Source organism: Ischnura elegans, chromosome 12 (assembly GCF_921293095.1).
Source record: "Ischnura elegans chromosome 12, ioIscEleg1.1, whole genome shotgun sequence".
NCBI classification, from domain to species: domain Eukaryota; kingdom Metazoa; phylum Arthropoda; class Insecta; order Odonata; family Coenagrionidae; genus Ischnura; species Ischnura elegans.
This window is the reverse complement of record NC_060257.1, coordinates 68091480-68109282: the sequence shown is the minus strand read 5'-3', so window position 1 is coordinate 68109282 and position 17803 is coordinate 68091480. Positions and strand designations below refer to the sequence as shown.

At 38.9% G+C, this 17803-nt stretch overlaps 1 protein-coding gene across 1 annotated transcript in view; it reads right to left on the bottom strand.

Moving 5' to 3' along the window:
• Positions 1-4212: 4212 nt before the first annotated feature.
• Positions 4213-17803, bottom strand: part of LOC124169482 — a 30502-nt gene continuing 16911 nt past the window's right edge. The window contains exons 2-6 of the mRNA XM_046548107.1: positions 16802-17146; positions 14599-14952; positions 10632-10832; positions 7040-7277; positions 4213-5105 (exon numbers count right to left, since the gene is read on the bottom strand). Coding sequence (XP_046404063.1) covers positions 7056-7277; positions 10632-10832; positions 14599-14952; positions 16802-17113 — 1089 coding nt within the window. The 5' untranslated portion in view covers positions 17114-17146 and the 3' untranslated portion in view covers positions 4213-5105; positions 7040-7055. The remainder of the gene's footprint in view (positions 5106-7039; positions 7278-10631; positions 10833-14598; positions 14953-16801; positions 17147-17803) is intronic.

Sequence of the window (17803 nt, the reverse complement as noted above, 5' to 3'; positions counted from 1 at the left end):
AACAAGATGGATGACACAACGGCAAGCAAGATGAGTGTGCGTCGTCGAGTGTTTTCATTAAGCTATTATGTATTAAGTTGTTTAAAACCAGGGGTCACCAAAATACGGCCCGCGCACTCGATTCAAGTAACGCGCTGTAACGCGCAATTCTCGCTCGTTTAACTCTGTGAGACGCCGCTAGGAGCATTGCAGCGCTGTATTACACGTCAAAGTCGCCTTCAACTGTTCGTAAATAAGAAATACGCCACCGGATACTTTAGTAGACGTTGGTATCAAATACTTCAGTCATCGGCAAATTTTTTATCCGGCCCGCGGGGCGATTCGGAACTTGGAATGTGGCCCTCGTGGCCTAGTAAATTTGAGATCCCTACTCTAAACTAATAAATAATGTTTATGAAGATTATATCAATTGAAAATAATGAACTATAATAAATTATTCTTGATGAGAATAATTTCTTTGTATTATCATAGTGCATAAAACTAATGACGTAAAATCCCGTGGTGCACATGTGTGTACCATGCAGTAAAATATTTCTTAATAAATATTTTACTGCATGCACTACTACTACTTTCAAATTTCGCTATGATGTCATTTTTTCCATCCATCCTAATTATGAAAGGAGCCTGCAACATTAATGGAAGTGCTTAGAGACTCATGGGTCTGAAGAGAATAATTTTGCCCGAGAGATTTTTTTTCATTATTTCTCTAAAAATTTAAGCGTTTGGTCTCTAAACGTTTCAGTGAGTGATTTAAACGGAAAAGGTGAAAAAAAATACCTCTGGACATAGGTACCTATTTTGAAAGCAGAGCAATGTTATTACCTTTCATTATTGTATGCTAAAACAGGCGAAGCGGTTTTGCTCCCGTACGCCTTGAGGCTTGCAATGAACGGTTCCCTGCGCGCATCTTCAACGAACCTCTGGGCAACAATTCACCCACCCGCAAATGCTCATTTCGGGAGTCAAATGAATGTTAATAGACAACAACTTATTAATCGCTTCTGCAGTTATAATTGGTGGATTCATAATGATGAACTATTAGAGCTAGAAGAAGGTCAGAACGGCGATTTTTGGGCAGTTTTACGGATCGAAAAATTATCGATTTTTTTGCATTACATCTATAACTAAATTACTTACTAACGAGCGTAAAAAGATGACACTGCATAGGACTACGGAGAAAGCCTCCAGCTACAACATTTTTGTATTTTATTTTTCATATATTCAAGATAAGGTGGCTTGCTTTTCCTGGCCCAACTCAGTCAGCTAGGGTTTTATTTAAGATATTCCAAATGCCTCATTCGGGATTAGAACCCAGGAAAATTTTATCATTACCCCAACGTCGTATCCACTAGGCTAGCAAACTCTTTACTCATACGGAATCATAATCATAATGCTCCTAATTAGAAGCAGCACCTAGCAAGGCCACGACGAGTCGCAAGTAAATCCAACCCAGCAGATATCAACTTAAATTCACTCGCCGCATAGGTGGGCAGGGTTCTTGAATCTTCCACTTCACAGATCCATTTCAAATGGAATGGTAGGTACTGGCTGGTAGATAAAGCTTCTTAGCATTTGTATTTGCCTATTCATTAGAAAAAAAATCCTTACTCAATTGATATAAATGGTACAAGCGATCGCATCATCGTTGTTATAGCTAACTATTACACAAATCGGAAGTACTTCTAGTGGCAGAGGCAAGGTGGCCTCTCCATTGGGTCTCATTTTACCCTTGGTAAAATGGCCTACGGTAGTTTTGCTCTTTGTGGGTATACCATACGCCTTCACTAAGGATTGTCCAGCAGCTCCCCCTTCACAAGTTCTAGGAACCGCCACTAAGCAAGTCTATCTCGAGTAGTCTGCCGCGAATCTACTTCCACTATTGTGGTCTAGGCCATGATTTACTTCAAGACATTCTGCAAAAACCATCAAAATTCCACTCACCTGATCAATAGCAATAGCAATAAAAGTTGTCCGACATATCATGAAGTAGGCATTCCAATCTAATAGTGCCTACTTCCTCCTGCGATCTTCAGTTTTTCTCACAAGTATCATCATCTTGTAGATCGTAACTTAAGCCCATAACATGCACATTAGCCACAGACACAGGAACTAAAACTGTTCCGTTGTTCTCGCCAAGGTCCGATGCTTCCCATTTCATCACATTAACAGAGCATTAAAATTGAACAAAAATCACACCTTGTTGAAAACACCAAATCCTGACGGTTATTTTAACAAACATGCCCACAATTACACGATTCTCATAAACATAATGGATTTCTGACTATTTCCATGGATTATGACGTTCACAATGCAAATTTTACGGTGAGCTCTTGGCGCCAAGAAGAAAGTGACAGCACAATGAACGAAGAAACAAATGCGAATCGTTGACAGTAATGAGATGAAATCGCATTAATGCCAATGAACATGTTTGTGTAATTGCTACTTGTAATAGAAATATTTTTAGAAGGCAATTTTTCCTTTTAATATACATACTCTTAAGTTCGTGCGATTAATCGTCACATTTAATAATTAAAAAAGAAATGTTAAAATTCACGCGCGCTGATCGAAATGTAGTTCCAGCTGCATTAACCTCATTCACTAGAGTAAAATGTCGGTAGAAGATATTTATTTATGCCTAAATTCAGTCCCGGAACTTGGGTAAGGCAGGGGGAGGCATGTGACTCGGGAGGCAGATTTCAGGGGGGGAAATATTTGAAAAGTTTATCTTCAAAAAGTCATTTAATTCTTCGAAATTATAACGCCACAATCAATATTGTTTGAATTTAAGTATACCGGGACTAGCCACGGTGATAACTTTTACGGGAGTCACCCGCAATGCACAATTGTGCGAAAAATCCACAGAGAAAAAATCATTGATTTTATTTTATTTTCGTGCACATTTTGCCGCACCTCAAAAAATACTTTACGAAGGTATTATATTTCAGTGGTGGGGGAAGAGATCAGGGGAGGGGAAGCGGCAAAGTGAACTTTGCCCCCCCTGAAAAAACTCCTATTTTCCGGCCTGCCGAAAGGCCGTTTCACATGGGGTATGTCATTGCGCAGGCACTGAAAACATTTTCGAAATAGCGCGAATGGGAGCTCGGAATTAGAGCAAGGGCTATTTTGCCATCTCGCAGGCATTCTAGCAATTTACTGCTTTACACGACGCAATTTTGACTGCGCCTTCGTTCAAACTTCAGATCAGGGGCAAAGCTAGGAATTAAGGCTAGGGGGGGTTTTAGGCGCAACTAATACTTACGGGTGCGGGGGTATTGCATACCAACCAGGGTAAGCAGGATTTGCGGGGGCCCTCCTCCAGAAAATTTTAAGAATAATGGGGGGGTTTTATCCCCCAAACCCCCCCCCCCCCTCGCTGCGCCACTGGATGGAGCTGCTCTTGTGAGACTGGCCCATTGTGCCTCTTGAAGACCACCGCTACCTCTGTAGCCAAGGTAACAATGTGCCAACCAGGGGCAGTCAGGGGCAATTGGGGGCCCTCGGGTGGGGCCTTTATGGCCATCCCTATGGGGGAATTCAGGGGACCTCCCCAAGATCATTTTTGGAAATGTCATGCCCGGAAATGGATTTTGACGTTATTCTGGCTCTTGAAAACCAGATAAAAGTTTATAAAAAATAGAAACTTCGTAAGAAATATACTAAGAAAAGTGAGAATCACAGATTATAATTTTTAATAATGCATTATGTGTAGTTCTATTGTATGTATATGTAGAGAATTTGCTCATTGAAACTGCACTGAAATCTAAAAAAAAATCTCTAAAACAACCTTTTCGAATAACCTCTTCAAAAATATATCAGGTTCTCCTTTACCTTTTGACACATTTATTTTTTTATTTTTATACAATATTTTTACACTATGTTGTGATTTCAGCAACTGATGTAAACGTAGAATTTAATGATTGCAAAAAAAACTTTGGTTCATATTATTTGTGTCTTATTTACGACATCTTTTATATACGCTTCACGATAGATGCATGCGTCGTGTGGGCCCCCTCAGCTCGAGGCCCTTGGCAATTACCGATCAGTCAACCTCGCCAGACCACCCCTGGTGCTAACTTCCCCTTTCTCTTGATTCTCCTTGCTTTCATTGAACCAGTCACAAATAAGGGGGAAATCAACAACCATTAATTTCCAATGTAAATAAATTTTATTTATTTTTAACCAGAATTCCTATCTACTTTTTAATCATCAACGCACTCCTCAGGGCTGTAAATACGTACTATGCATTATTACACATCTATTACGTTAGTCTATTCTCATGTGAGTTATGGCTAATTCCTATCTCTCCTTTACTCTGGATGACAAAATCCACTCCAATATGTCACGTTTTATATTGCACCATCATTGTGTAAGTATGTAATTTTCAATCGGTTGCTAGAGGCCTAAAAGCAAATCCAAAACTCGAACTCATTCCATTCAGTACCCTGGCTATCTCAGTGGGTGTTTTATACCCAAATGGATTTGCATCCATTAGCCTTGCATTCACCCAGAAATGGGCCCTCTGCCTCAAAATACCCGTTCAGAAAGAAGGGAGAACCTGGGGTGGCAGTGGGTGAAGGCCTGCAAGGGGGTTTTCCTCTACCAATTGTATCTCCCCCAACTTAAATCCCCCACTGCTTATCACGACACATATTCATCATGCCTCTATGATCCCCACTAGACCCTTCTTTCCACTATATTATGACCCCATATTCTAGGTATGTATCCATGTAGCACAGGCTACAATCTGTTTTGTTTTATAGCTAACAACCTGTTCTGGTTGGGTGGATACCAAAAATCTGTCTGTTTCCATCTAATCTTGATGCTTTTCAACTACTTCTCCAGTTATGGCAGATTACAAGAAAGAAGACCAATTTCTTCAGACTGTGCTTATACCATATCATTCCGTAAACAGCTTTCAGCAAGAAGTGGATGGTCTACAGTCTCATGGCCCAACATTCTTCATAGTAGAAACTGAGTTTATGTCAATTTTCTTCACCACAGCACAGACCGCCATACCATGCTGTACTTCATTCATCCTTTCTTCTCTCCCTCAGATCACTTCAGCAAAGTTATTGTTGATTTTTGTGCAGGCTCCATGTCCTCAACTGCAGAAATTTAAAATGAAAACATTGTAAATAAAATTAAATATGTTGAAAAATTCTAATGCAATATATAAGGGCAGGTAGTACATTGTTTTAATTAAAGGCCATTGCTGGATAAGTATGGTGAATCTGTCCAGGGGCAGATCCAGGATTTCTTTCTGGGAGGGCACATGCAAGGCCGTTTCCAGGATTTTGTTCTGAGGGGATCACAAGGATACCTTGTAATACAAAACGAACGCAATGATAATGAGATCGTATTAAAAATCTTGCATATTTTTTAAGGGTCTGGGGGGGGGCACGTGCCCCCATGCCCCTCCCCCCCCCCCCCCCCTAGATCTGCTTATGAATCTGTCCCAAAGACATAATTCAAAAATTCTGTGTTCAAAAGTAATTCTTGTAAAGCTATAAAGCCATGAAAAATATTTAACCTATATTTTTAAGCTATGCATGAATACTTGATTACCAAAATTTTCAAATATGTACATATTTCCTCTTTTCTAAAGAAAAACTAGGTAAGGAGAGAATGTATAAGGTGAAGTGAAAGGACAGGAGGAACCTAAAGTGGTGGAAGGTGGAGGAACCAGGCTGGACATGGTGGGTAAGGAGAGGAAACTTCCTGATGAGACAGGGAGGAGACCGAAGGTTTGGAAGAAAAGAGTATGTACTGAATGACAGATGCTAAAATTTGTGTATGAGTGAAGAATATTAGGTAAGGAATAGAGAGGAAGGAAGAGAATAAGATTAACAGATAAAGTGAAAGGGAAATCTTTCTTTTTTGGTTCTTGCCACTTCGGTTGCTGTGGCAAAGACAACAGTTTTGTCAGCTCTAGTGCCTGGGTTTGTTTGGGTCAAAGATTGTTGTCTCGGCTACAGCAACCAAGGTGGTAGGAACCAAAAATCTACATCTACATCTACACATTACCCTCTAAGCCACCTCATTAGGTGTGTGGCGGGGGGTGTTAAGACACCAGCCGTTTACACACAAAAAGAAATTACCCCTAGCATTTATTTGAGTCCTTTACCATGCGAGAGATAAACATCATATTTTGAATTCTTTTCCTTTTTTTATTCATGGATCGATTTAAATTGTTAAGAGTTAAGCATTGTTATTTTCTAATTATACGTAATTTAGAACTATATCCCAGACTTATAATGGCATTATGTGCTGATACTAGGGTGTCAACAACAGGAAAAAAACAAGCTATGTATATGATTTAAAAAAAAGATTTTTCCCACTGAGATTCTCCCTTCATTCAATTCTCTACACCCAAATAGCACCTTTTAAGCTGAAGGAGAAATGAATACACAAAAGATCATTCCACAGTGTAAGATTGCGAACAATTACAGAATTGCAAAAAGAATGAATTAGAATTATAATGCATGGAATGTGAGCCATTCCATGTTTTACTCGGTTCGGACAAAAAAAACTCAAGAGTTTTACAATGCATTAGGAAAATGCAGCTTTGTTAGAGAGTTTATGGAAGGGAATTTTTAAATATGTATTACTCCGAATAAAGACCTGACTGAAAGTGAAGTACTACATCGCAAATTTCGGATATCACCGTTCTCACAGCGTGAAAGGGAGCAGTGGTATAGCTCCAAAGGGGAAGGTTGCAGGGTTACAACCTCCCCCCTTGACCCTTTAAAAGAGGCACAATAAATGAGTAAGATGACCTCAATTCTCAATTAACCCCCCTCTCCATTGCTCTGGGGTATTTTCCATGCACCCTGGAGGAGCCTTGAAATCTCCAATAAACCCCATATTTCAAAATCCTGGCTATGCCACAGAAAGGCATAAGGCCTCACTGTGAACTGATGAGGGAATTCCATGTTTGGAGGGGATTTAAGCCAAGCTAATCTGCAACATGGCCCATGTTAACCTACCTGAACTGTTGGAAATATTTTAATAATAACCCTTTCTCCATGCTAATACTTACTCTATACGTGCAGTTTTCAACCATCACTGTCTTTTAAAGGTAGAGGAAGAACTGGCTCAATTTCATAGAGAATCCACCTTGCCATCTGACCAAAATGTGTTCTGTCCTTCAGTATAGAGATTTCATCCATTGAAGTGGGAGAGTTGGACTCAGACTGCACTAAATAGTGCCTATGGCGACTGAGAAGATGCACAGCATAATATCCTTCTTTATGCCACCATGCTTCTTCAATAACATTCTGGAAGATAAAAAAGATTCAAGAAAAAATATCAATTCATAGAATGTGATTGAAAGCAACATAGAATAGAAGTATTGGAGGAAAGACATCAGCCTGTCATTTTGGTGATGAGGAAGAATTCCCAATCAAAATTCCCAATTGGAAAATGCCCGCATTTTCCCAGCATGCATCCCCATCCTTTGGGTTTCAGACAACAGTTTTGCTGAGTATGCTGTCTATATCAGGGATGGCAAGTGAAACGAAACAAAAATGCTTCATTTTAACCAGGAGCGAAACGAAAATATGAGGCCTGGGTTTAGTTTTGTTCCTGCACAAAATTAAAATAACCAAGCAGTTTAGTTTCAACCTGGGACAAAAATTTACTCCTGGGAACTAAACTAAATTACCCCTTTAGCTGCGGGAGCGTCAACATTTTTCTGCCACTGTGTGCGGGACATTAGTGGGGAAGATATTTTTCCGTCGACCCCAAGCGTGTATCTAGCAGGTAGTGGACCCTCCTAATCCGGGACTGCCCACCCAACCCCCTGATAACAGACCATGAATATAATATGTCCTTGGTAATTACGCAGGGACGGAAGACCCACCACCGATAGTATAAGAAAGAGTGACCAATTCTTTCAAATAAGTTTCCCCGGCTAATGGACAATGGCAAGATAAATAAATTCCTCGGAAATGCAAGGATTCGTTGGAATTGTTTTCATCATGAATGCACCGTGGAGAGAAGGGAGCTCTCTCTCTTGGAGAAGGTATAATCCGGGTAGCACTCGTCATAGTGAGGGTATCCAGTCCTTGAAAGACACCTTTGTGCTCTCTGCCACTAGGTTGGGCCGAGTTCAAGCAACCGCGGAAAGGACTGCAATAAAATCTTAAGGAAAGGTTGCCAGTGGTAAGAAAATCTGGTCAAACATAGAAAAACGTTTTTCCCACACCCAATATGCAGACCGTTTAAAAACGTTCCTGCAGCCTAAGGGTTAATCGCAACTCCACCGCTCATAGTTAAGTTTCGATCCCAGAAGTTGAGTGGAGGGGGATGAGAGGGAATAGTTTTGACCCATTATGTTTGACATGCATGTAGAGAGGTTAAACCATTGAGCTTAAAAATCAAATGGCCAATTTGGTTCACCGTTCTCCTCTTAGTGGTAAAAATATGAGTGCCCCATGCACACAATGGCAGTAGGCCAAACCTCTACTTCATTGAACCACACTTTGTACTCGGTGTGTGGGTCAAAACTAATCTGTTTGAAGATGAAGCACGTGGTCCTCTGGTGCGAAAAATTATCTGTGTTTCGATTCCTTCCAGAGTTTTAGTTAAGTTTTGATCCGAAGTAGTTTTAACTCCGATTTCATTTTGACCCTGAGTTTAACTCCCAAGGTTTAAACCCATTTTGTTTCTTTCATACATTTCGCTCCCAGGAACGGAACTACATATTGAAATTTTATTGGTTTTGACTATCCTTACGTTTCACTTGCCATCCCTGGTCTATATCTTCAGGTCCAAAAGATGATGATGTCTCATCCATGGCTAAATATTTACCAATGGTGGTCATGATACTGCAAGTTGATTGGTCTAAATAAGTTTCTTCCAGGGTTAATAGAGTGGGCAACCATTCTCTCTGTTGAAGTTAATCAGCATTTCATAAATTTCTATGGCCTCCCTGATCCGACGAGTAAAGTAATGGCAATTTTTTAACCCCAAAAGCATTGTATCATTGAACATCATAGTCGGGTTCTGACCACATGTGTTCAGCAATGGCAGAGATGCGGATCAGCTTTTTCTTGATATCCATCTAGTGCTCTTTGATTCAATCCTTCGTTGTACTGCAGTTTTCACCAATGAATGACTTCCTACAGGGACAGGGAACCTCTCAGACTGAAACTGATTTTTAGAAATAATACAAGAAGGTGTATATAAAGTTCAATACTCTAAGAGCAAGGGCGATTTCTTTCTGGGGGGGCACAAGTAAGATCCTATCCAGGAATTTGTTCTGGGGGGCACAAAGATACCTCGTAATACGAAACAAATGCAATGACAATGGAACCTTATCAAAAATCTTTCATACCTATTTTTTAAGGGTCTGGGGAGCACGTGCCTCCCCCCCTTCCCCCTCTAGATCTGCCTTTGCTCTAGAGGGAAGTCATGCATTGGTTCTAATTTCCCAGAATTATAAGAGAGGCAATAGAAATCAGCAAGCAACCCTGTATTTTCAAAATTTAGGACAGCTTTAACCTCCACAACTCCTGAAAGAGACTATTTGAACCCAACTACCACGTTAGTGTTGGTCAAAGAGCAAACTCTCCAACCAATCAGTGAAGAGAAACCTCATCAGGCTGCCTGATTAAAATTAAATGTGGTCAAAACACAGTATCAAGTGCTCCCTCCAGGAGATGCTGGAGTGCTCTTCTTGATATCCTCTTATTCTCTGGATGTGCTCTACAGAAAGCAGGAAGGAAGAATTTTAACCAATGAGGGTGGATATTGACTGATTTCCTAGGTGTTTGGCATTTAATTTTAATGGAAATTTTTAAAAAATCATATACATACACATATATAAAATAACATTTTGAAGGCCATGCAAAGCTCCATCTTCTGGGCACACCAAGCGATCAACTGTTGATCGATTGCTTGGTTTGCCCAGAAGATGGAGTGCTGCATGGACTCTAAAACCTCAGCCAGGTATGTAAATAGTGATAACTCCACTCAAGTTCACCCTAAAGACCGAGACACTGCAGTCATTAATTTTAACTATGGAATCCTGCCTTCTAGAATTCATACGATATTTTTTACATATTTTGGCCGATGAAATAATTTGACCAAACTATCCAATATTCCAATAATCCATCCTTTTATGGACAGGGTCCTTCCCATTGGTCCTCAGAAGAAGAATTGGCAGGGTTTACAACTGTCTTTTACGTACTCTACCTTTCCTGGCAGAAAAAATTTTTAAAGCTTTAAGGCTGTGGTTTCCTTAGCAAAGTTTCCCAAACAGAGTCTAAAGACTTGTGATCCAACTTCTGCAGTGGAAGAGTTAAATAATAATCCATGTACATTGTAGATACTATATACATATTATTACATATACACTCCTCAACAAATAGACAAGTTTTTACTATAGGATCAGTAGGCTAGAATAACCATTTTCATTCCTTTAGCTTTGCCTCTGTGTGCAAAATTGAAGCTATATGATGACCATTGTTTTTGCAAGATTATACATTTTTACATTTTTAGTTTCAAATATAAAAGAAAAAAACTCATAATCGTTTGGAACATAATCCTCATATTCATACATATATGTCTCAGCCAAAAACATACAAGTCATCTAACTACTGCAACTGCCATGAGGGTAACTATCTCACCTTTGAAGAAGAGTAGAGAAGTTCTGCCAAATTATGAACTCCAAACAGCACAGGTACCCGATGAACAAGGTTAGGTTGATACTGTAATATTTGCTGCGTTGGAAGCTGACCGGCATTGTAGTACCAGAGACGGGACTTGTAATGACGATAGCTTTCAAGCCAAAGGTGTAGCATTCTAGCTTTGGGATGAGCCACGATGACCTAAATGATTGGACTCATTACTTGATCATAATAAATATTTTGCAAAATTCAATATTAAACCAAAGCATTCCTTCAGAAGCATGGTAGCATGGTGCCAAAGTCTATACGAGAGTAGGAATTAGGGATATTGAATGAGCTATACATATTCACCAGAAATGATACCATAAACCATCAGAGATATTTTAAATACTTAATTCCTCTACTTATAGCACAAGTATTTATGACACTCCACCTCCTCTGGCACATATGTATTATAGTCTCTAAAACTACCAAGTAAATGAGCACATTAGAAAATGTACCAATGATGTTTTTACTCCTGCTTTAACACTTATTGCTCACTTACTTTTCATGATTGCCATATTTTCCATTTCCACAATGAAAAAGATTAATATCCTTTACCATGAAACTTTTTTAAATAAATATAGAGGATTTCACCCATAACAGATGCTTAAAAATGAATGATAACTGAAAAATAGCACATCCTTAGGTATATGAAGCAAACAAGCTCTCATGAAACCAATTGGTCGAAAAAATAATTATGTATGTATCCACATTCAAAAAGACCAAAAAAGAGGAGGTAGCCATAAAAGAATTTCTCTGGCAGTTAAGTATTTTCCCTTTATTTGAGGAGCACCATTTTCTTATCTTTCAACACCAGGGCAGGCCGGGAACTAGGGTGGGGCAAAGGGGGCACGTGCTCCGGACAGCAGATTTAAGGGGGTAGCAAAAATTTAAAAGTTTATTTTTAAATCTTATTTAATTCTTGTTATTAAATTATTAATTAATGAACTATTAAACAATTAAATCAATTAAACTTCTAAACATGTTGCATACTGGGGTATTTAAATTCCTAGGAACGCCGATTCTGGGTGGAGGATTCATTATGAATAACTAACAAGAACTGAAAACGTAATAACAAATATGTATTGTACGCTTTAAAACTGTTTAGGTTGACGCACCTAAATGACGATAATCTTTGTCATCCGTCCGGAACGTTCGGGAAAAAATGACAAGAATTCTCGCCATCCGTACGCAACGTGTCAATAGCATAAATACAGTGTGTGATTTGAACTGCCACATCTAAAAAAATAGCTTATGGATGTATTGTATTATAGTGGTAGGGGTTAGGGGAGGGAGAAAGAAAGGGCTGATCTGGAGAGGGGGGTGCCAAACAGATCCTCCCCCTACCCCCTTGACAAAACTCCTATAGTTCCGGCCCTGCACCAGGAATATGAATATATTGCTTTAGCATTGAAATCGATGTAAAAACATACATAGCATACATATAAGCATTCTATATACAAAGCTCAGGTTGTGAAAATGATTCCCATGGGTTGAAATTTAGAAGATGCATTTTATTAAAATTCTGACTGATAAAAATCATTTTAATAAGTCTATTTTATTTGGAATGTGTCACATACTTAAGAAAGAAAAAGTTTCATCTATAATAATATTCTCTAAATACATAGAGGGAAACCTGGGGCATAATGAGCAATCAAGTTCAAGGTTCAAGAAAATTACTTCACATTTTTAATAGACCTTTTGAAATGTATTGAACACAAAAATACAATAATACAGTTGTAAAAATCTCAGTCATATATTTTTTGCCATAGTCAAAAAATTATGTCATTTGCCCCATTCTGTCCTTTGTATGGGGCGGAATGGAGTAATGTGAAAATGAATTACAAAAATAAATTAAATATGTGACACAAAGATGCAACTTCCATGTTCTTGTATTTTTAATTTGAATGAATTTTTAGGTGCAACATACTTTTTCTTAGTCTTTTTTGAAGCCTAATCACAACATTCACTCACAAGTACAGAATCAACTGCTTCGCTATCCAATCCTGCACACCAATAGGGTGGTTCCCTATTATTTTTTTATTGCGTAAATCGAAAGATTATTACTCCTGGAGTACGTATTACACGCTTTTAGATTTTGTAAATGACGATATCTATTTTTTGCGATTAAATGAAAAGTGAAAATTTTCAAGCGCGCGAAAACGAGACGCAAAAGTATGAATGCCGGGAAATCTCTCCGTGTGGCGTATTTCTGGTTCCCGCTGCCGCCCTGTGAGGTGACCTTGAGGCGAGTTGAGCGCTGATATGATGCAGGCTGCTAGCGGGTAGCTGAGTACCCTGCTGGCTGGTAGTGCTTGGCTTAAATTAGGATTATTAATACCCTATCAAACAAAGGAAACTTTCCGACCTTAGGCAGTTTTAATAGGTGATTATTAAGACATGTTTCCCTGAGCTCTGCACCTCATGCATGCATTGGTAACCTCAGACGATGTATAACTCCTATCTTCTCACATAGAAACTAGGTCCCTGTGACGTCACGTGGAGTGGCATCGCATGGGCGCCAATCTGGCCCTTTTCAAATGAGGATAAAAATGGACCATTGCTATTCGTCTAAACCGGTATTTCTAAAACGAAATAATTTGTATATTATGAATACAGTAATGGTGGGTAACGAATCGCAATCAATGCCTTTCGTTTTATTTGATGAAGGAAACTACCCTATTGTGAGCCAATTCCTCACAAATGGAACAAGTGACCCAGCCTTCAACTGTGTTTAATGAAAATCGCAGCAGTGTAAACATAAGGTTGCAGGGGCGCCGACTTACAAAAAATATTGGGGGGGCCCAAACCAGGGACCTTGCCCCGGTAAATTTTATAAGTAGTGAATGTTAAGGTTTTCAAGCAGTTTAGAAGAGTCATATCATCAACATTAGAACGCTGATCACTAAAATCTCGATATCTGGACACTACGGGGAAGATCAACAAGCCTGACACATTTTTTCCTTACATCTGTAACAAATTTTTTGGGGGGCTCGGGCCCCCTCAGGCCCCATGGAGTCGGCGCCACTGTAAGGTTGTCTCTTCCCATTCCATCATTTTTTTTACATTTTTTCTCACTCCCCCTTTCTGCCCCATCCGGGGGAAGGGGGATGGAACAGCCTTTACGCTTACCTAGGAACTAACGCCCGATAATAACATTTATTCAGATTTTCAACTACACAATACTCATGATAGTTTGACGTACTTCAAACACATAATAAGAATTACCATTATTTAAACGCTTGAACATGACTAACCATCAATACAATATCTTCCGAAGTTAGAAAACAATGGCTAAAATTCACACAACTCACATAACACATGTTAACACTCAATTAGCTTAACCAACATGGTTGCAGAATAGGTTTTGAATCAATTTTGGATACTCTCTGACTGTTGACAGCACCTCCTAGTCGCAAAAAACCCCAAGCCCCATTCTGCCCCATACCCCGATCTACCCCATGTTCCCCTACCCTAATTCCCCATCTTTTATTAGATAGCTGCTGGTGACTGTAGTCCTTTTATACCTACAATGTATATTAAGTGTAATGCAAAGAGGGCCATAGCCCCCTCTCGTACCCACTGTGGGTGTCATTTCACACGAGGTAAAATGGCTCCTGGAAGTTTTGTCCCTTTGCACCCTATTCCAGGGGGCAGTAAGGAATTAAGGCTAAGGGTTTTTTTTAGGCCCAACTAGTGCCAGGGGGGTTTGGAATACCTGCCAGGGTAAGGGGGAGGTGCGGGGGCCCTACCCCCAAAAAATGTTTAACATACATAAATGGCTCAGAATGGTGAGAATGTGTGTGAATAGTCTGACATTTTGTCTATGAACCATCTGTCCCCCTAATATGAATAAGTTAAAAAATTTGTCATAATATTATCTCAAGACAAGTTCCCAGAACTGCAACTGAGGAAATGCACCAACCTGTGATCCAATGTAGCCATTTTTGGGCCACCCAATTGCCATCTCGAAGTGCCGGAACTGAGTGAAGGGACGGAGCATCAGAGAGTCGCCGTCCAATGCCACTCCACCATACCTTTTGAGTAGGTCCAACCGAGCAACATCAGCTGCATGCCACACGGAACTCAATGGCTGCCCATACACATGTGTGGGACGAGGCATTTTCATTAACTTCACCTTCGTGAAATAACTCTCACTTTCAGAAACGTTTGTTGGCATCATTTGAGCAGCTGTCAGCAAGAGCTGATCCCAGTAATAGCCCGAGAACGTTTGATTGTCGGCATCAGTATGCAAATACAAATGACGAGGACGATGGATCTGAAAATAGGGAGCGATGAATTCAATTAGGTAAAAATTTGGGAAAAAAATTGCAAATCAAAAATTACTCCAATAGAATGCAATGGATTCCCTCACTCATACCAGACCCTCAAATCTAAATTCATTAAAAGAATCCAGGAGGTTGAAGGTAAAGATCTGTTATAAGGAAAAGAAAATCTTCCCCATTCATTCATCCTTCATTGTTTCATAAATAAGAAAAAGAAAAAGTTGCCCCCTACTTTTCATGAGTTGGTGATATCATCACACTTCTGACTCATTTATCTGTTCAGGGAGAACTTTTCCTTGAGGAAAGGAATTGCTTATACGAGTTTTAACAACAGTGAACTAAACAAGGCAAATGCACAAGGCTAAGGAAAAGCAGAGATGCATTGATCTACTCTACATGAGTTTAAGACATCATCTGCAACATCAACTTACCGGCAGCATCAATTTTTTGTGGTGAGAAAAAAGTAAGAAAAAAGAAATGGAAAATCATGGGTCTCATCGTTTTCCTCACTCATCACAACAGAAAATACAAAAATTAATTAAATAACTCATTGAGTAGAAATTTATAAAATGATTTTAGATATTTACTTATGAAGTTTTTAAAATATTTTTTATGCCCTTGCTGTACAAATACCATAAGGATGTTAAAGTTCAAGAATTTTGCTGTTGTAGCCAGCCATTATGGGATGATCTTGTTGGAAGCCTTTGAAAGGCGCAACAAATTTTGCCACTCTCTCAAAAATCTCATACAGCAAAGGAGAAGAAGTTTGAAACAGGATGCTAATAAAGATAATAGACTACAGCATTCCAGTGACAAATTTTTGGTGGAAACAATGAGGAAATTGTGTTTGAAATTGGGTGGAAATTAATTGTGGATTTCACAAGATATTGGTCAACAGATCAATTTGTGGTATACCATGGATAACTGCCGACTTCCAAAAAAATTGGGTTTACACCATAAATTTCTCACAGCCATTATGGGTTTAGTCGGAAGACTCTCAGCAAGAGTAGGTAAGGAAAGTTATTTTCAACAGCAAAAAAATAATTGACAGTAAAAATGACCAGCTAGTGCCTTCGGCAGCTTTCAAATTAGGAGAAAAATAAGTTAACACTGCAGTATAAACTGTATTAAAAGTAACAGGCTTTCATCTAAAATACCAAATTAAAATATTAAGGCAGTTAATTTTTATTAAAGGCCCACAAGTCTAATTCAGTACCATCAATAGTATTTTTTATTATAATCATACATATCTAGCTTTATGCAAGGATGATAAACTGAAATCCCATGCAAGAGTTAACTTTCATTGAAGATGAAATTATGTTGAATTGCATGAGATTAAAAAGTATCATACACCACCACCGTATAGATCCATGTGAAGTAAATGCGGGTTCCATGTTGGTTCAGCCACTCATCATCTACCACCCTGGTATTTCAAACAATCAGCATAGTTTCCACTTTGATGCCACCACCCATTTTTCAATGGGATGCTATTCTTTGTGAACATTATCAGAAAGACTAAATTGTCATATTAAGAGATTGGGTGTCACCATTGACGTCATGAAAAAATTAGCAGTGCCCAAAAGCTTTTTCCTTAACTTTTATTACTAGGAATGTATTATTTACATTTCATTACAAAAATTTTTGTTTTGGTTAGGAATGTAAAAATTAGAAATTTTGAGACAGCAAAATTGATAAAATTTTTATTTGATTATTATGTACGTCTTTAGTTAACCAGTGCCAGGATGGCATTCCAGCGCATTCCTGCACCATGACACGGTCACTGGGTGTCACCAATCAACAGGTAATAGACCTAAAGGTTGACATGCTGGATTTCAAACTCACCTTAAGTGCTGCCATCATACAAAGAAAGGTGATGAAGTCCAATTTTTTATGTCCAAATAGCACAAAGTGAACCAAGTTTGGTACAATTGGGTGTATAGCCCCAGTGTTGTTATTGAAGCCCTTGAAGAGGACATTTCCATCCACAAATGGATCCTGGAACATTTTCACTCCAAAGTGCATAAGATCCGGACCATGCTCACTCAGATGTGCCATCGAAATGAAGATCATGAATAGGAATGATGGCAAGAAAACCACAAGGAAAGGAAGAAGTGCTGACGTCTTCCATTTCATGTTTCTTTCCCATAGATACATCCTCAAGGACAAGCAGAAACAGGGTCAGTAAGCCTATGGTAGGAAATAGAAAAAATTATTTTAATGACTATGGTGGTTGATTCAATATCAAAACATGTATAGTTAAAAATAGCTACCAAGGTGAGTGGAACTGAAAGAGTTCTATCATAAACCTACATTTCATAGGGAGATAATTGTCCAAAAATATAATATATACGATGAAAATTAATGGATGGTAGCCTTGCCCATCCATTGTTCCACTTGCTTATTCACTCAATGGAACCCCGTGAAAAAAGTATGTCCTTTCCCAATTTTTTTTCTGGCCAAAACTTAACCTGTTGCTAAATTTTTGGCCAAATGCTATACCTTTTCAGTGAATCCAATTGCTTTTTCTTTCCATGTAAATCAATGCAAAGAGTGTGGCTAAAAAGTTTATATTCATCACAAAAACGTCTTAATAACAAAAATGTTGAGGCTAAAATACATGCATTCCACTGAATATGACCCCATGTCAAAGTAAAGAGGGGAAAAGAAGCTACACAGTAATGTACAGTATGGTACAGGAGTGAAATGGGGATAATTTTATAGGGTTTAATCTGTCTTAATGCCACTTACTGTAGTTATTCCTATCCCTCTACCAGTACTTTTGTATTTCCTCAATTTTTTTGGTAATTCACATTCATATTGTATAATTGGGTTCCAACGATTTGA